At 42.8% G+C, this 20,637-nt stretch overlaps 1 protein-coding gene across 2 annotated transcripts in view; it reads left to right on the top strand.

Annotated features, from left to right (window-relative positions):
• LOC144687910 (histone-lysine N-methyltransferase Smyd1-like) overlaps nt 1–20,637 on the top strand; it is a 74,103-nt gene that overhangs the window by 41,599 nt on the left and 11,867 nt on the right. Inside the window, exons 5-7 of one of the 2 annotated variants that reach the window (XM_078554493.1) lie at nt 2,846–2,884; nt 10,927–11,122; nt 12,040–12,132. In XM_078554493.1, coding sequence (XP_078410619.1) covers nt 2,846–2,884; nt 10,927–11,122; nt 12,040–12,132 — 328 coding nt within the window. The remainder of the gene's footprint in view (nt 1–2,845; nt 2,885–10,926; nt 11,123–12,039; nt 12,133–20,637) is intronic. The other variant, XM_078554503.1, reaches the window with a different exon arrangement.

The raw sequence follows: 20,637 nt of genomic DNA, 5'->3' as shown, positions 1-20,637 counted from the left end.
ACCACAACCAGGGCAAGGAGGCAGGTCCCAAATCCATCCCAGCCAGAACAGGGATCAAACCCATGCTGCTGGCATCAATCTGATCCACATCAGCCATCCAGCTGATTCAATTCACAACCTGCCACCCTGTCTCAGGAGGTAGCACTCTTCCCTCAAAGTCAAAAGGCTGTGGGTTCAACTCCCGCACCAGAGAGTTAAGCATGAAATCTAAGCCGACATTGAGGGGGTGCTGCACTGTTAGAATGTCTGTGTTTCGGATGAAATGTTAAACCGTGGACCTAAAGGAATCCATGCACTATTTTGAAGAAGATCACAGGAGTTTATGCCTAGCATTGTGGAAAATATTTATGCCTCAACCAATATCACTGAAAAAAAGTCATCTGGTTTTATACCATTGCTGTTTGTGGGAGCTTCACCTGTACAAATGGCTATGGTGTTTCCTAAATTACAGCAGGAACTAGCGTTTAAAAGTACTTCATTGACTTTAAAGCATTTTGAGACATCATTAACAGGTGCTGTACATATGCAGGACTCTTTTCTTTCCTATGAGCTGTTGTTAACTAGCTCCTGTCATTGTTCATAAGGAAAAGGCGATGGAGAAGTGGTATTGTCATTGGACTAGTAATCCAGAGACCCAGGGTAGTCCCGCCATGGCAGATGGTGGAATTTGAATTCAATTTTAAAAAATCTGGAATTAGAAGTCTAATGATGATCACGGAATCATTGTCGATTGTTGTAAAAACCCATCAGGTTCACTAATGTCCTTCAGGGAAGGAAATCTGCCGTCCTTACCTGGTCTGGCCTACATATGGCGCAAGACAATGTGGTTGACAAGGGCAGTTAGGGATGGGCAATAAATACTGGCCTAGCCAGCGATGCCCACATCCCCCATGAATGAATTTTTAAAAAAGGCTGTCAATAGGACAAATAAAAATAGGCCCAAAGTGAATAGCTAAGGAGGAGTGTAGAAGTTCCACTGGCATAACAATGGGACCTTATTGAAATGGGAAAGGATCCTCCCTCCATTTCAGCTTTGTTGGGCTCACAGACAGCCTGTGTGACACGTCTGCCTGCTTCCCACAAAGAGGCATGCTGGCTGTAACAGAGTTGCACCTTGTGGGATTCCTGGGGTAGCCTAGAGTCACTCACACTAAACAAGTCCTACATAGGTCATAGCTTTTTACCTTTGGGGGCATCACAGTTTTTGCTTTTAATTCATTCCTGGGATAGGGGTGTCACTGGCAAGGTCAGTATTTGTTGCCCATCCCTAATTGCCCTCGAGAAGGTGGTGGTGAGCCGCCTTCTTGAACTGCTGTGGTCCATGTGGTGCGGGTACACACATAGTGCTGTTAGGGAGGGAGTTCCAGGATTTTGACCCAGCGACAGTGAAGGAACGACGATATATTTCCAAGTCAGGATGGTGTGTGGCTTGGAGGGAACTTGCAGGTGGTGGCGTTCCCATGTATCTGCTGCCCTTGTTCTTTCTAGGTGGTAGAGGTTGTGGGTTTAGAAGGCGCTGTCGAAGGTGCTATGTACATCCTGTCCTGATGTTTTTTTCATTCAGCATTTTCATACGGGGGTCACAGAATAATTGCTGCGAATACTGAGGCCCTATTCTAGGTGTTATATTGGTGAGCTCAGCAAACTCAGCCAATAGAAATGATGAGTCCTCAGGGGTTCTCCTGATCTATGGGATACAGTAGCACACCACTCAGTGTTCATTTAATCACATAGACTTCGCCCGAATCACCGGTAAATTACACCACCTTCCCTCATTCCATGAGACAGTCAACTGGGGAACTTGAAAATATGTAAGGCTGTGGGGGGGAGGGGGGGGGGGAGGTGTGAAAACATGTAAGGCTGTGGGGGGGTGGCGGGGGGGGGGTGCGTTGAACAGGTGGGTAAGGCCTTTCAGCTGTCAAAATGTCAACTTTGACCTCCTAGCTGGCTAAAACGTCTGTTGGTGATGTGGGTAAAAGTGAGCTGGCTCAGTAGTGATAGAGCACTGGACTGGGGCCTAATAAGCTCAAGTTTCAAATACGAACAGGATCATTTATTCCTCTGAGGTGAAACAGGACCTTTCTGAAGTATTTGTCACCTTGTTACTGTACTTGGCTAACAAGGCTGACGACCAAGCGAGACAGGCCAAGCTGCTATTGGGTGGAGACAAGATAGGTTGCTCAATGGGGGCAGATATTGCCGAGAAGATAAAACCCAACTTCTATATTAGATTGACATCAGTTCTATTTATTCACAGTTTGTATCAATCTGGGTATTGATGTTTATCATTCTAATGCTCCCCTGGACCACTAGTCTCCACAAACCCGAGCTCATTTCAAGCCTGTATCCTAACTCGCAACAAGCCCCCTTCACCCTTCATCCCTTTTGCTTGCTGACCGACATTGGCTCCCGTTTTTGCAGGGCCCCATCTTTAAAATTCTTGTCCCTGTTTTCAAATCCCTCCTCGAGCCCTATGACACCACCCCACCCCCATCCCTAGATTTTTGCCTTCCTCCAATTCTAGCCTCTTGAGCAGCCACAATTTTAATCGTCGCATTATTGGCGAACATGTGCTCAGCTGCCTAGGCCAAAAACTGTGAAATTCCCTCCCTAAATCTCTCCACCTCTCTCCCCCTTAAAAACCTATCTCTCTGACTAAGCATTTGGTCACCTCTTCTAGTATCTCTTCATGTGGCTCAAGGTCAAATCTTGTTTGATAATCGCTCCTGTGAAGCACCTTGGGACATTTTAGTACCTTTATGGCGATTCTATTAAATGTTGTTGAGCGCGATTTATTTCTTTCTGTTTTTGTTGTGAAATGTAGTTTTTTAATTTTGTTTTACAGTCGTTCTGCAGTTAATTCAATGTTTCACACACAGATGAGGTGGGTTGCACTGCGATTGATGCCAATTTTTTTTTCCCTTCCTCTTCCTGTTTGACATTAACTCTGCACAGTGTTCACTATAGATAGGAGATGTAACGATTTCTGCTTCTTCTGAGCTTAATCCTTCCAATTAAAAAAAAAACCCCGAAAAAGTAGCAAGAAATGAGCATGTGATCAAGGTGCAGATCAAAACAAAACAATAATGATAACACTTCTCAAAGTGGTGATATTGGACAGCAGGACAGTCAGCATCTGAAGTAGAGAAAGATCTTAATGTTTGATATGAGACGTGCAACAGATTGGAGAAGCTCATTGAAGGAGTTGACTGAAGCAAAGGGGATAATTTTAACCCCCACCCTCACCCCCCACCCCCCAACCCCTCCCCCCCACAAACAGGTAGGATAGGATTAGATAGGAAGCAAAAATCTTCAAACCTGAACACTTCTGGTTTTAACGGAGACATGCTGAGGGGCAGGCTACCAATTCACTCTCAGGAGGAGGCAGGTTGGTCAGTGAAACATTTTAGGAAGGCTGTGTGCCTTCATTTTAACATGCTTTCTATTTTTGACTTATGCTTCCCAGGCGTTTGGAAATCCAGCAGGTAAAAAGAGGCGAGAAAGACTGGGTCTATTAGCTAAGTGCCTTTTAGGCACTGCTTGTGGGCCAAGAGGAGAAGGAGAGCTACCTACAGACCCAACAAGCAAACCTGTAAACTTCCCTTTCCTTAGCAACCTCTATGATCTCCCCCAGTCTCCCCTGATGAGCCCACTTCTGAGCTCCCCCTTCCCCTGCACTGCCATCTCTCCCATCGATATCCCCTGTAATCTGTCACCTTTCTCAACATGCAATCCAAGCACACCCAATCAAGATCTACTGCCCCACAGCCACGTTTGACTCCTCCACAATTACTACCCTCAACCATGTTCTGCCTTCCCCATAATAACCATTTCCCAACTACACTCTACCCCTTCACAATTACTGACAACATCAACCATGCTTAACTCCCCTCACAATTCCCAAACCCCATCCCCACTTGTTCCCCCTCACAATTACCAACCCCCAACTACACTGTACCCATCCACAAGCACCAACCTCTCACAACCACACTCTCACCCCTTGCAATTTTTGACGCCCCTCCAACCCTATTCTACTCTCCCATCATGGTCGAAACACCTTTCCCATGATTACTCCCTTCACCCCTGCCAACCACCACTCAAGCTCCCTGTCCCTGGGCTGAAGCCTTGCCCCCTAGGTACTTCCTATTTGATAGGCAGCCAAGCCTGTCAGTCAAGCTGGCTCTTGGATGGGTAACCCCACAAATCCTGGAGATATAATGCTAACCTCTGGGTTTCTCAATCGTAGCTCTTCCCCACCTGCTGCAAATCCCCACCCCAGCATATATGTATAGGGCCAATGAAGTGGAGGGGAGAACAACAGGTAAAGGTCCAGAGCTTAGCCGCATTATGAGTTTACTAATGTACTTACATTGAATGCGGAGCAAATAAAAGATTGGGAAAGACCAGTGCCAGGACAGAGTTGGATTGTTGTGTACAGTTTGGGTGCAATCATTATGGGAAGAGTACAGAATGCAGATTCTTTTGGTTGGTGCCAGGGATGGGAAGCTTTGGTTGATAGAGTGCGAAAGCAAGAAAGCTTTGCCAATCCTTAATAAAATTACTGGTTAGGGGTCCGCTGGATTATTGTGTCCAGTTCTGGGCACCACACCAATGTTCCCTTTAAACCATATGGCTGCACAGCAACCTGAGCAGGATTGGACCAAACTCTCTAGTTCCCACGCAGGCCGTGAATAAGACAGTCCCTTTAAGATACCGTGCATATGCAACAGCACAAAAAAATATAAAGGTGCTGTGCACTTAAACTGCCCGTGCACTCCAAAAAAACAAAATGAGAGGGTACCATGCTGCAAGGAAGGATGTTAAGACTTTAGCGAGGGTGATAAAGAGATTTGCTAGAGAGGTAGCAAGGAAGAGGGGTTTCAGTTACATGGAGGAATTGAGATTATTGTCCTTAGAGCAGAGAAGGTTCAGACGAGGTTTAATTGAGGTGTTCAAAATCATGAATGATTAGGATAGAGTAAATAAGGAGAAACTGCCTCCATTGGCAGAAGAGTCAGAGGACTTAAGATTTAAGATGGTTGACAAAAGAACCAGAGGCAACAAGAGGAAACTTTCCTTTTAATGCAGCAAGCTGTTGTGATCTAGAATTCCTGAAAGAGTGGTGGAAGCAGGTCCATTCATAACAATTTAAAAGAGAATTTGGGTAAACACTTGAATAGAGAAAAATAAATGCTGGGCTATGGGGAAAGAGCACGGGACTGGCACTAATTGGTTAGTTCTACCAAAGAGCCAGCATGGGTACAATGGGCCAAATACCCATTCTATGATTAGGGCAGATTTGAGATACTGAGGGTTAGTTGTAACCTAACCCTCCTGGGTGGTCGATTCTATTTCCAACCTGCCTGATTTTACATGACATTGAACGTGAAGTTGGGCAGAGTTTCAAAGGGACGGGTAGGGGTTGCATAAAGAGTCAGTCAGTCCAATCCAGCTAGTTTTCTACCAGGCAGTTAGTGCCAGGGCCAGGGAGCAGAGAAGGCTAAGAAGAACTTTAATAGATATTTTAAAATCTATTGAAAGTTTTGTTGGAATGAATAGGTGCCGGCTATTCCCTCTGATTCAGTCAATGTTGGGAGATTGAGTTGTCAGAGGAGGTTCACGAGAACGATCCCAGGAATGAAAGGCTTAACATATGAGGAACGTTTGAGGACTCTGAGTCTATACTTGATGGAGTTTAGAAGGATGAGGGGGGATCTGATTGAAACTTACAGAATACTGAAAGGCCTGGATAGAGTGGACGTGGGGAAGATGTTTCCATTAGTAGGAGAGACTAGGACCCGAGGGCACAGCCTCAGAGTAAAGGGAAGACCTTTTAGAACAGAGATGAGGAGAAACTTCTTTAGCCAGAGAGTGGTGAATCTATGGAGTTCGTTGCCACAGAAGGCTGTGGAGGCCAGGTCATTGAGTGTATTTAAGACCAAGATAGATAGGTTCTTGATTGGTAAGGGGATCAAAGGTTACGGGGAGAAGGCGGGAGAATGGGGTTGAGAAACTTATCAGCCATGATTGAACGGCGGAGCAGACTCGATGGGCCGAATGGCCTAATTTCTGCTCCTATGTCTTATGGTCTATGGTCTTATGGTCTTTTGCAATAGGAAATGCTTGAGGCGGATATCATTAGATCAAAGGTAGAAGTGGAAAAATGTTTCAAGCAGAGGAAGGTGTAGGGTTATGGGGTGAGAGGTGCAGTGTGACTTATTTTGGTTCCTTCTAGCACAGATACAATGGGCCGAAGGCACTCTTGGTTGTAAATGTCTGTGGTAGCATACCATCATCTGAGGTAGATGATTGTTTAAATATCATTAAAATAGTTTTTGAGCCCTATCTTTCCAATTCAGATGTTGACAGTAATGTATGTTCAGTATATATGTTGAAACTCTGTTTTTAATCCCACTCCTGTCCGCCAAGAGAGAATGATAGGATTAACATTTTGTGTGGGACCAAAACATTAACACTCCAAAAATTAACCTATCTTATCCTTTTAAATGCTAACCGACCTTGTCTGTAGTAATTTCTAGTCCTTTATGGAAAAATAAAAGAATCGTTGCATCCAGGTTGCCAAATAAACCCACAATGTCTCACTCTTCATCCATCCTCACCACTGACAAATGCCCAGCTTGTTAACAGGGTATTGGGGTGTTCTGGACCACACGTACATACATGTCTTGGTCACTTGGTTGTTTGTGTCAGCATGCAGACAGCATCATGTATTCTTTGGTACATGGCACAGTACATGAAAGGTGCCACATAAATGCAAGTTCTCTTAACTTTGAAAGCACAATGTAAGTGGACCTTGTGCAGATAATCTCGACTGGCACTCCATCGTGTGGAGGTAACACTTTGTTTGGGACAGGTGGCTGCCTTCACAGGAGGTATTAATGTTGAGTTCTGCCCCAGGCGTCTGAGGAGGAAGTTTACATGAGGTCGGTAGAGATCAGTTTCAGGCCAGCCGACCCAGAGGAAGGTTTAATCAGGTGCGATCGAGAAATGAGCCGCATTTTAGGGAGCCCATCTCACAACAAGCCAAATGCAGGTGGATTGCTCTTTCAGAGAGCCAGTGCAGACTCAATGGGCTGAATGGCCTTCTGCACTGTAAAGATACTATGATACTGTGTGATGCCTCCCATAGCTAATCTTTATTCATTTCTCTCCTCGACTGTTTTGACCTCTGCTTGTGTATATTTGGAGGGAATCATCAGAACCTGCTTTTCTTATTGATTCGCAGTCACAAAAGTGAACTTCATCCTTTCGAGCCTACATGCAAATCGCTGGAGCAACTTAATATGAGGCCGTTGTTAAGTCTTCTCGGACCGTTAGCATTTTTTAAACGAACAGGCTTTTATTTTTACATTCGCCAAAAGAAGTAAGGGTGAACAAATAGGAATGGAAATTTCTACCATTTTAAACTGTCAATTGTCCAGGAAAAGCACGATTACTGTGAAATTCTGAAAACTGCGTTCATTGGCCTCTTTCCTCCTTTTTTGATGATTTCTTTGACCTGTCCCTACACCCGCAAAGGTGAGACCTGTCAGACCTAGGAAATGAAACACCCATTGTGGGGTTTCCAGTACCAGTCTGAAATATACCCAGTCGAGGAGGCATGGGAACACAATGGTTATTTAACTGGACTAGTATTCCGGAGCACGGGACTAATGTTTTGGAGACATAAGTTCACATCCCGCCACAGTATCTGGGGAATTTCACTTTAATGAATTAAATAAAATCCGGAATTAAATTATTCTGGTATCAGTAGTAATGACCATAAAACTATTGGATTGTCTTCAACTCATCTGGTTTACTCATGTCCTTTAGGAAATAAAATCTTCCAACCTTACCTGGTCTAGCCTGCTTTTGATTCCACTCTCATAGAAATAGGGTTAACTCCTAAATGCCCTCAGAAATAACCTAGCAAGTCACTTAGTTGTATCCAAGAAGGTGGCTCACCACAACCCTCTTGTGAGATGGGAAATAAATGTTGGCCTTTCCAGCAATACTCTCACCCTGTGAATGAACAAAGGAAAAAAAAAGTACCTTAGGATGTTTCACTATGACAAAGGTGCTATATAAATACAGGTTGTTGTTGAGTAAATCACTCTGTTGGGTCCCGTCAATGTGTCTCAAAATGAATCTCAGAAGAGGACTAAACTACAATGACACAGTGCAGTTCCGTGCCTGTCCCAGCTCATTGGTAGAGGTATATGATTTGTTCCTCTCGCCTGTTTTGTCATTGCCCTGCATTTGTCTCATTCAAGGACTTATTCTTTTTCCTTTCGAAAGATACTACTGAGTCTGCTTCCAATGCCCTTTCATGTCAGTACAATGCTTAATTAAGTTGAACTGATTTTAGTTCCCTCAACAGCCACCTCATATGTTGGATCTGCTCTGTTTTTTGTCCACTGCACTTTTTCCTGTGAAATCTGGGTTGAAGTTGGCAAAACATTGGGGATACTTACAACTAGCAGAGTCACAAGAGCAAATATTGTAGATGCAACCCTGTGTCAGTTGTGGCTGGGTGTCATGGTTGTCAGTTCAGGTCCCATACCAGAGATTTGAACACACAATATACACTGACACCACAGTGCAGTATTGAGAGAGGTGTAAAAAATCCCATGGAACAATTTTCAGGAGATAAATCATCTGGCCAACATACATTCCTCAATCAACATTTAAAATGCATGATCATTTCATTGCTGTTTGTGGCACGTTACTCTATGCAAATTGGGTGCTGCGTTTCCTTCATTACATCAGTGATCTTCAAAAGTACTTCACTGGTTGTGAAGCGCTTTTGGATGTCATGAGGTCATGGAAGTGGCTATATAAATGCAAGTGACCAACATTTATCTCCTTCCATCATAGTTACATATTTGTTGACTGCTTTTCCTTTGCATTTCCAAAATACCTGTTGCCTGTATTTAATTATATTTTTTTCCAAAAATATACTTTATTAATAAAATTTGTAAAAGTACGTTATAAAACACTTCAACTTGAAAATTACAGAAGGTGCAATAAAATTTGACTTGTCTCCATTCGATGTGTTCCACTCCTAGGTGTCTCTGTACAATTGTAATATTGATATTTACAATATACCTTCCATGTCAGGCATAGAGCATGAGGACAAAACATTTCAAATTGAAAAATTACAGAAAGTGCAATAGAATTCAGCCTTTCTCTATACAGCATGTTCCTCTCTGAGGTGCCTCAATGCAATTTCAATACTCCTAATATTCGCAATGTGCATTCCATGACAAGCATACTGACCAAAGGGTTCTACAAACTTTCTAGCCCTTCAGTGAACTATGGCTGAAAGGTCTTAGACAGGGACCTCCCTGTATTTAATTGTATTGGGAGTGCAAATTTGACCCCCAAAAACAGATCTGATTGAAGGTGGATTGCACCAACCTGTCAGCAACCGCTAGCAGCTGCATTAGGGTGATCCTTCCTCCAGGAAGCTATATAATTTTATAGAGCCTGGCTGTGCCTCACCCTAAAATGAACTGAAATTTATAATGTAAAGTTATAACTTTACAAATATTGAAACTGCCGTCTTTCTGGTAAAAACACTTCTGGAAAAAAAACCCCACTTTCAATTAGAATGCGGGTCAAGATCCTTCTGAAGAAAGCATTCAGTCAAAGACACTTGAAATTTTCAAAATGCAAAGAGCCTACAATTGCACTGTGCACTATGCGTGTGCTGATCTTTTAACCCTTTCATACGAAATTGCTGCGCTTGCTGTCTTAACAGATGTGTTAAACAGTGTTAGGATCTCCATAGAGACTGTTAACCTTTAAAAGGAAATTTGCATTTCCAGTTAATATCTGAAAGCACGACGTGACAAGATTTCATGTCTTAAGACTTTTACTGTAACAACCAGACTAAAAACAGCATTGGCTAAACGCTATTGTTGGAAGCAACTTATACTTTAAACTACAGAACAGAACATTCCCCTTTTACTTCTAACAAAATCAAAAAACCCAATTCACAGGTATACTTTACACTGTCCTTAAGTAATAAATTGATTTTCGCCTGACAATCCAAAGTGATTCTTAGCTCCCCAGAGTTTACTTCCATTCCTTTCCTTTCCTTTTCTTTCCCAGCCTGGAAACTTTTAACCCCAGAACTGTCTTTCATGGTGGGGGTTTTTCCTGGTGATTTCCCCACTAGCTCAAGCTAGGCAAATCTTTCAGCCTCATTTCAAATCCGCATGAATTTGGTCTTTTCAATCTAAGCATGGTGTCTCACCCATGTTCCTGCATGGTGAACCATTACAAATCTCCACCTCCAACTGCTCCGTCTCTCCTGGATCCTGGTAGAATACCTGTGTCTGTGAGTTTTCAGGGATATCATAGAACCCTTCTGAAAGTCAATTTCCACGGCAGCATGAATCATATGGGCCTTGTATCCAGATAGAAATGCCTCCAAGTATGAATGCGTTACACCACCTTTCCAGCAAAGCAACCTGGGATTCCCAGGTTCCGAAGAAGGGTCATACGGACTCGAAATGTTTCCCTCTCCAGAGATACTGTCAGACCTGCTGAGCATTTTTTGTTTTTATTTCAGGCTTCCCATTAATCTTTAACAGCATGTCACCCAGGAAAGGTTGTTAGACAGAGTTCAGAACAGGTCACATGGCCCTCTTCATTTATCCTAAATTAAAGACACAGTTCCAAAACATAGCAATCTTAAAAAATAACCTCATATTTGTAACAGCAGTTTAGACTGAATGGGTCTCCATTAGAATAGCTAGCACAGTAATTCCATGTGAATGCCAATACTCTAATCTTGGGCTAACACGTTGAATAGTAACTTGCAACATATAGACAACAGATAGACAATTAGGCCAAGTGCCATTATTGTGACATCCCTGCTAAGTTCAGCCTTGCAAAGAATGACTTCTTTGTCAACAGAGTTGAACTTCGGGCAATCCAGCAAATCAAGGCAGGAGAAGAGCTGACGGTATCGTATGTGGACTTCCTGAACCTAAGTGAGAACAGGCGTAATCAGCTCAAAAACCATTATTACTTTGATTGTACCTGTGAACACTGCGCAAAGGGAATCAAAGATGACCTGATGCAGGCTGTGAAAGAGGAAGATGGCCAAAAGGTAAGCCAGGAGAAGCATAGAACTCCGGTTTGTGGTCCCAGTAAGAGGGTCCAATTTGTGGCACGGTGGAGGCCGGTGTGTAATTCGGTTTTAAAAAAATAATCTGGGACCGAAAAGCACCATGAAGCAATTGGATTCTCGTTGAAACGCAGCTAGTTCACTAATGCCCCTTGAAGGAAACCTGCTGTTCTCCATTGGATTGGCCAACATGTGACCTGCATTCCACACCAATATTGTTGAAGCTTAACAGCCCTCTGAAGAGACCTCAACACACTCAAATGTATCAACCTGCTATCAAAGGATATCGCAGAACAATTAAGGATAGGCAATCAATGCCTTTCTTGCTAGTGACATCCTCGTCCAAAAAGCAAAGTAAAAATAATAGAGTTCCCATATTTTTTATGACACCTAGAGCATTTAACATTTCCAAACCCAAGAATTTCAACACTCCCCAAACCCAACTCAATCATCACTCCCCAAACCCAACTCACTCAACACTCCCCAAACCCAACTCAATCATCACTCCCCAAACCCAACTCACTCAACACTCCCCAAACCTAACTCAATCATCACTCCCCAAACCCAACTTACTCAACACTCCCCAAACCCAAATCAATTAACATTACCCGAGCCCAATTTATTCAACATTCCCCAGCCCAACTCAATCAACACTCCCCCAAACATAGGACATTCAATTTTAACAAATCTGTGATGGTAATCTGGTGAATTGTAACGAAAGTTGGGCAGGTCTCTTATGTACACCAGTCAGATTTGCCCTATTCCAATTCAGATCCATCTTGGTGAGAATTCTGACAGGGTCAACAAAAATCCATGCACCTGAAACAATGGTTCTGCTGGAAGAATATTTTAAAACTCTGCAGCATAAACTAGTAACCACCATATTTGTCACATTCTAGCCATCGGATGAAACTGTGAAGGAGGTTATTGAGTTTTCAAAGATGACTTTGGAGAAAATTGATAAAGACCGATCGGAGGGGCGTTGGAGTAAGGTAAGTACAGGCCAACATTTACTGAATCCAACTAACTTTAAGTAAAGAAATGTTGACATTTGGACACCTAAGAATTCTTCTTCCCCTCATAGAGGCATCCTTGGGTATTTGAAGGTTGCAGAACCATGGCTTAACCAATGGTTTTAGTATGGGGCATGGCAAGGAGGCAGGCTCCAAATCTACCCCAATTGGAATGGGAATCAATCCCTGTGCTGTTGCCACTATTCTGAAGCATGTGACTGTCTAGCCGAATGAGTTAACTGCCCCCTCTGTAGCTTTATTTCCATTACTTGTGCTCGGATTAGTACTGAGGAAAAAAGCCCTCCAATATTATCAATGGATTTTATCCAAACCAGTTTATTTTTCATAGATTTGAATCATTATTGTAAGTGATAGAGGATAACGTATCTGGATGAAGAGAGGCTAGTAAAAAATATAGTAATAGACATTTGATTGCCTTTTACCCATCTAACCACCCCATTTGGTAGTTATCTATTATCCTTTCGCAGTGTGTGTCATGGTGGTGGTCAGCCCACTCTAAATAAAGGAAACTATCAACATAGAGGCCAAAGTCTTTCCCTATCTCTCCTTTGGCCAGTACAGGGCAGGTTTAATGTTGGTCACTCAAGTTTGGCCCAAAATCTGCCGACAAAATAAAGGTGTGCAAATGACTCACATTGTTTTTACTGTGCAAATTGGCCAGCGAGATCTGGTGAGGAAGAGGTACCACGTGAACTGTAAATCATCACAAGTTTCTGAACGATTTTTTTACTTTTCCTTTCTGCTTCTCCAATCTCTCCCTCTTAATTCAATCTTTCTTTCCCAATTTGTAATTCCCTGCCTGCACTTGATTTGACATTGAATCCACCCACTCTAATTCACTTTCCTTCTCAGTTCTTCCTATGTTTGTACAGTCACAGCATCTTTTCAGTACAAAAGGAGGTCATTCAACCCATTGAGTACAAACTGGCTCATTGTAGAGCCATCCAGTCAGTCCCTAATCCCATAGCCCTGTAAATTTCTTTCCCTCAAGTGCCCATCCAATTTCCTTTTGAAATTATTGATTGCCTCTGCTTCCATCACATTCATAGGCAGCAAGTGCCAGGTCATTACCACTTGCTGCGTAAAAAGCTCTTCCTCACATCTCCCCTGCGTTGTGTTATTACATTGATATAATAAGCGCCAATTGCAGTAAGGGTTTGGTAAGCACATTGTGGGTTTATCTATTAAAACTAGGCACATGAGAAGAGCTTTACATAGTGGTATAACTTGCAGACATTAGGAGCTGTGTGCTGTTCTCTGCTCTAAGCAAAAGTGAAACTACGACTGAATCACATGACACACTTCCCTACTAGTGATGTCATGCTGCTATTGCTTAAAAGCATATCACAACATCCTCCTTTCTTTTTAAAGATACTTACCCTCATCCAAAGAAGTATAACTATTAACAATACATGTTTATGTTTAATTACCATTATGTAAGTGTATAGAACTGATGAATCTTTGAATCTCTAAAACATAGAAGTAGCCTGCTGGTACGTCCGGGTCTTGTAATGATAACCTTCTCTGGAAGCTTCTTTAATTTGGTATGTACAGGAGGGGGTTTAATTTAAACAGCCCTGATTTCTCCTCTCATCCCCCCCGTCCTTAAACAGAAATGGGTCATGGTTTTGATTTCCCCCTTTATAAGCGGTGGTGTATTTGTCAACCAGTCAGTTTTGATGTGATCCAATTTTTATTAAAAGCCCCACAGCAAACTTGAGATGTGGTAAACTCAGATGGTTGGTTTATCATGTCATATAAGTCCCACCTCTTCACTTTGGCTTTGACAAAAGGTCATATTCATTTGTCTGGGTTTCTGAGATTGCTAATGTTCCAACCATTACAAATTACAACGGAAGATTGCAATAGTCTCCAGTGGCCAGGCCTGGTTTATGCAATGTAGATGGCCATTGTATAATTTCCTTTGAATTTGGTCTGTGGGATTGTCATTCTTGGATGTTGCTCCTGGTTGCATTTTGGATCTTGCCCTCGATGCAATAGGAATGTACAGTGGTTGAGGAGCTGGAATGGATCTGATTTGTCCTCAGTTATGCCTCACTGTTGTGCCTTTGTGTGTAACGAATTCATAGGACCTTGGTTCCAAAAAAATCCTTGTCATCTCGGCTGGTTGCCACGCACCTTCTGTGGGATCCTAGATGCGAACTCATTGTCCCAGCTGTAAACATTTATCATGCATGTTGATCATCTTCTCTTGTAGTTTTACAAGCTGCTGCCTAGTTTCTGAGAGATTAGAATGTGTAAGAGAATGTAAATTTGTACGCACTGGTCTGCCGAACATGAGGTCTGCCAGTGATGCAAGTTACCTTTAAAGGTATTGTTTGCAGATGTAACATTGCAATGTGTAGATCTTGCTTGGTCTGTCTACACTTGAGAATTAGGAATTTCACCTTACGAATCATTCGTTCAGCTAGGCCATTAGGTCTAGTGTAATAAGGAGAAGGAAGGTGTGTGATTAATATTCCACTTCTTACACATATCCTGAAATGGCTTACCAATAAATTATGGACAGTTATCCATAATGATCTCTCCAGGCACGCCAAATAAACTGAAAATAGCACTTAGAGTCTGCGTGACAGTTGTGCTTGACGTATTGCGCAATTGTCAAATAATTGGTAAAGTAGTCGATGATGTCAATGCCATGGACATGAAAGAGGCCGGATGCAATTTTGGACCGAGGATGGGTAGGAACTTCATGTGGAATCAACGGTGCTTTGTGCTGTCTTGGCATATGCTCTTGACATGCCTTGCACTACCTGATGTCGACTTCAATGTCATTGTTCACACCCGGCCAATAGACTGTCTCTCTTGTTAGTCTTCTCATCCAATCTATGCCCATGTGTGAGTGATGAAGTTGTTGAAGATTATCAGGTCGCAAAGATCCTGGTATGATGACCTGCCTGCATCCCTAGCTCGCCCGATAAGGCCAAATGGTCTCATATGTTTGTGGACATGCTGAATTGAATCAGTCCATCCTTCAGTGATGGTTTTCTACAGTTTATGTAGCTACTTGGTAGTATAGAACTTGAGTATTGCTGAAAAAAGAGACAGGTCAAAGCTTTTTGTCTTGCACTCACCAGGACACTTCGCAAAAATACCAATATAAGGAGAAAACAACAATTTATACTGTATGTGAAGAGAGTGCTGATTGGTTGACAAGTGGACTCTGATTGGTAGAGGCGTTGCCATGGAGAATGCATCAGTGATGGTGACTGACAGTTAACTGCCAAGCATTGTTTGAAATTTAAACCAGGCAGCTTGGGCTGATTGGTCAAGGTATTGCCCTGAGGAATCAGCCAACGAATGTCTGTCACTTATTTTGTTTAGCTGAAACAGGCTCAATGTGTGTAGATGTTCTTTCTGTCTGCAAAGAATAGGGCCCTGTGTATTAATACATGTGGCTTCTAGTACGCACAAATGTGCCACACAACAAGCCCGACTGACAATCTTAAATTGGTTGTCAGTGTAATTCTTAGTACACTGAGGATTATTTTAGCAGATGTTGTCCAGTCGCGGAATCACATCTAATGTTGGACACAGTGTTTTGAGTTTTGCAAGCATGGGTTGATTGGGTATAGCCTGTACCCTGCCCATTCTAATGGCTTCGACAAGTCTCTTTTTTCAGAAGTACTCAAGTTTCTGTAGTGTAGAATCTTTCGCTGTTTCTTCTTGTAGTTGCTGGCATTTGTGCAGCGCAAAATGTACCAGATCAATTTGTAGAACATCTTCAAGTTTAATGTCAATGAAGTCAACTTTTTGATCTAAAGACATATCTTCTCTTTTCGCTGGGTTAGGCAATTTGCTAAGTGTATCGATGTGACCATCAAATTACCCTGGCTAGAACCTAAACTCATAGTCGTAACCTTGAAGCTTTATCAAGAGATGCTGCAATCTTGGCAGTTCACTAGTCAATGGTTTTCACCAAATCACCTCCAGTGGCTTGTGGTTGGTGTCTGCCACAAATCTTTTGCCAAATAGATCGGTCTGAAAAAGCATGATTCGAAACACTAAAGCTAATGTTTTCCACTCGATGTTGGTGTAGTTGGATGGCAATCAGTTGGCCTTTCTGTAGTATGCATGACCCCAGATGTTTCCGTGAGGTATCTACCTCCAGGGTAGTTGTCTCCTGAGGATCATAAAATTACAATGTTGATGCTTCTAATAATGACTGTTTCAGTGCTTCAAAGAGGTATTGGTGGTCTTCATGCCACAGGAAAAGTACATCCTTTCTCAACTATTTCCTTAGCGATGAAGATTTTTGAGCGAAATTGGGAATGTATGGAGACAAGAAATTAAAGAGACCTAGACACCTTCAAAGGTCGCCCTTATTTTGAAGAGTTTACATGTTTTTAATATCTTCTATTTTACTTGGATCAAGACATATGCCAGCACTGAAGAAATTGACCTGCTGCACGTTGATGTCGCATTTCAGACTGTTGAACACCAATCCTTCATTACATGTCACTTGCATCAATAAGTGCAAATTCTTGCTTTGTTCTGCCCACAACAGCTACGTCAGCTGTGATACAGATGCATCCTGGCACAGAGCATGTATATACAGTCCATGTGAGCTTGAACAAGTAACAGGTAACCCGAAAGGAAGTCATGAAACTGCCAATTTTGTCAAAACATTCTGGATATTTCTATGTTAGGTCATGAACTGAGTTTATAGTAATTTCTGAGGTTGATCTGCCGTGTGATGTCTGACTGATTCCACAAGTTGTTATAGTGTGAGGTCATGAGATACCAGGACACCTGCAAATCGCTGGGCCTTTAGTTCCCACGATGTAGAAAATCTGTGACACCCAGGAGGATTGATTGTACTTGCACTCCAGGACTGTGGATCCTGCACATGGAATTAGTGAACCATTGATGCTGAAAGTTTCATAGTAGTAGATTTCGCCATGGCCCTCTACATCTGTGGATACAAGACTTTTAGAATTCACACAGGTAGTATGTTGGCACTTGCCCTGTGTCAATCTTGGCCAATAATGAGTAGTTAACAACTTCCCTAGGGCAGATAATTTGAATCTTGGCAAACACTTCAGACGGTGAGACGGCATCTATGTTTTCCACGAGATTAACCGTGTGAAATGTGTTCACCACTCTTCATCTCATTATGCACATCATCGCCATTTTCTGGTTTATTCATCACCTCATGCATATGTCAGTTCTTCTGGTTGAAGGTACCCATTGTATTTGGTCTGTTTTGATCAGTGCACGTCTCTTTGTAGCTGCGTCAGCCTTTGCTCCAGTGCATTGCTGCTGCCAATGGCCCTTTCTGCCACATGCCTTGTAGAATTAGTGAAAAGTTGGGCATTTCCTTGGTGCATGAAGAAGTCTGCATCCACCACATGTTTTGCTAAGTTTGGGTGTTCCAGTCAACAATTGGGGTCATACTTAGGATCTGTCAGCTTTTTCCAACCTGCGAGGATGGCTTCATACTCACATCAATCTTTGAGTAGCTTTTTAATACTATACATTTTGAGCTTGTCTAGCAGATCTTTCTGGAATTCTTCCATGGGAGTGGATGTAATCACCAACTCAGCAATTCTGTCTGCCAGCTCTGCATTTGAAAAATCACAGTACATACCCTTTTCTCTGCATCTGCTGACAAAGTGGTCCCTGGATTCTGTAGGCTGTTGTTGAAATGACATGAACTCTTGTTGATGAATACGGAAATTCACCCTGTTTCTGAACTGGTCTTTCAGTGTAGTCTGTACATTTTGAGGATCCTTTAGCTCCTCTGCTGTTAATCCTGTGCAGATCTTCATTCCCAATTGCTAGGTGAAATTTTATGGCTTGCTTGTCTGGTTCAGACACACCTGAATAAGGAAACAATCGCCTTGTATGCTGTTTAAACATTTTGAAATTGGATAGTAGGTCATCTATTCAATAACCTCCGACACTGACCAAAGCGTCAAAGGTTTTATCATGCCATGTAGCATGATCTAAGGCTGTTCACCATGCCATACCTGTACTTAATCTTGCTGCCACCTGTCTTTCACTACCGCTGATCACAAGATTGTGGTATTATAATGATATAATAGGCAACAATCACTTATAAGGGATTTGGTAAACAGATTGTGGGTACACTTATTAAGACTAGGCACATAAGAACAGTCTGACACAGCGGTATAGTTTGGAGACCTTAGGAGCTGTGTGCTGTGCTCTACTCAAAGAAAAAGTGAAACTAAGACTGTATCACACTTCCCCTCTAGCGATGTCATACTGCTATCCCTTAAAGGCATACTACAACACCCTGCATCTCTTAAGTCTGTGCCCCCTTGTGCCATCAGCCAATGGGAACAGCTTTTTTTTTTGTCTACCTTGTCTAAGCCTGTCATAATTTTGTACACGTCTGTCAAATCACCCCTCAATCTTCTTTGCTCCAAGGAGAATGATGCCAGTTTCTTTACGCAATTCCTTAATCACATTGGTTAAGGAAGATCCCAGATGCTGTTGTCCATTATCAGCTCATGTTTTAGCAACTTTGTGGACAAACAAGTACAAGCGTGTCTAATTAACAAAGCAGCTGCAAGATGCCCCTTTCCAGGCAAATCTGGTCCATCGAGTCTCAGCTACTCTAAAATAAAGCAACATTAGGTAGGAAGGCAAAACATAAGGCAATGATACGAGTTTTTGTTTAATAAATCAATACAATCAAAAACTGGTAACATTCTGAGAATAATTATTGTAAAAATATACTTATAAAGTATTTAGAATCATGCATCTACATACACTTTGTATCTACAAAACTCTACTTCCTGCTCTTGTGTTTTTGTCACAAGTTTGTGTCAAATTTTCCCGATTGTAAATTCCTTTACAATGGAAGTAATGTTTCATCTTGCAAGGCTGTAATTACACCCTTTATTTGAGTGGTGGCGCTGTAGGGCTGCTGATTCGCCTTTCCCACGTTCTAACCAACTCATGTCTCTGCTTCCCAAATTACTGTCAGCTTTCCTGCTTCACTATAAATGTTCATTTAAACGCAAAGTATGATGCAAATATGTCTGCTCCCATTGTGCCTGCCTGCACCTGGATGCTACGATTGGGGATAGTGAGGGAGAGTCAACTCCTCAAGGGATTTGCCTAGTCTTCCGCTGTAATTTTGGCAGAAGAGCCACAGGCTTGGTGAAAATTAACGGTGTAATTCCTAAACAGTGGGTGGGCGGATGAATCCCGGCGGGCATCCACGCTTCTGCTCCCAACAACACCCTTCAAAACATTGATCTGAATTCCCTGTAAAGCACGGAATCACAGAGCAGCCGCAGCACAGAAGGAGACCATTCAGCCCGTCACATCCTGCTGGCTCTCCGAAGAAGCAATTCACCCGGTGCCACTCTCTGCCTTCTCCCCGTAGCCCTCCCATTCTTCCTTTTCAGATAGTAATCCAATTCCCTCTAGAGAAGGTGCCCAGCCATTGAGTTTGGAGAAAACTGCTGCCCAGCTAAAAACAGGAGAAGCAATACAGGCGAAAGGCAGCACCTGGCATTACCTGTATTCATACAAACAACAGGCGGCCCAGCTGTCAATAATTGTTGTAACAGGAGAATGACCTAGCCTCTGGGCCGTGATTGGTTGAAGGAAATCAAACTAAACTGGTCAGAAATTTTTCAGGTCAAGACAAAAAAGAAATCCTGAGTTGACGGGGGAATGTGATGGAGTCTTTTGGAATGAGATAGAAGAACCGAAGGACCTTCGCAGGAAGCAAGGATTCCTCAGGTCAGAGCTAGTTTGACAGGAAAATCATGAAGAGAGGCTAAATAAATGCAGTGCCACTCTGAACCAACTAAAGAAACAGTTGGAAGGGAAAAACCAGCAGTGTTCAATGTTCCAAGGAGGCTCCACAAATATCCCCTTCCTCAATGAATAAGGAGCCCAGCACATCAGTACAAAAAGATAAGGCTGAAGCATTCGCAACAATCTTCAGCCAGAAGTGCCAAGTGGATGATCCATCTCGGCCTCCTCTGGAGGCCCCCATCCTCACAGATGCCAGTCTTCAGCCAATTCGATTCACTCCACGTGATATCAGTATCACTGGATACTGCAAAGGCTATGGGCCCTGACAATATTCTGGCAAGAGCACTGAAGACTTGTGCTCCAGAACTTGCCACGCCCCTAGCCAAGCTGTTCCAGTACAGCTACAACACTGGTATCTACCCAGCTATGTGGAAAATTGCCCAGGTATGTCCTGTACACAAAAAGCAGGACAGATCCAACCTGGATAATTACTGCCCCATCGGTCTACTCTACATCATCAGTAAAGTAATGGAAGGGGTCATCAACAGTGCTATCCAGCAGCACTTGCTTAGCAATAACCTGCTCACTGAAGCCCAGTTTGGGTTCCGCTAGGGCCACTCAGCTCCTGGCCTCATTACAGCCTGGGTTCAAACATGGACAAAAGAGCTGAACTCCCGAGGTGAGGTGAGAATGACTGCCTTT

Source organism: Cetorhinus maximus, chromosome 1, assembly GCF_964194155.1.
Source record: "Cetorhinus maximus chromosome 1, sCetMax3.hap1.1, whole genome shotgun sequence".
NCBI lineage: Eukaryota > Metazoa > Chordata > Chondrichthyes > Lamniformes > Cetorhinidae > Cetorhinus > Cetorhinus maximus.
The sequence above is the reverse complement of the archived record's forward strand: the minus strand, read 5'-3'. Positions and strand labels throughout refer to the sequence as shown.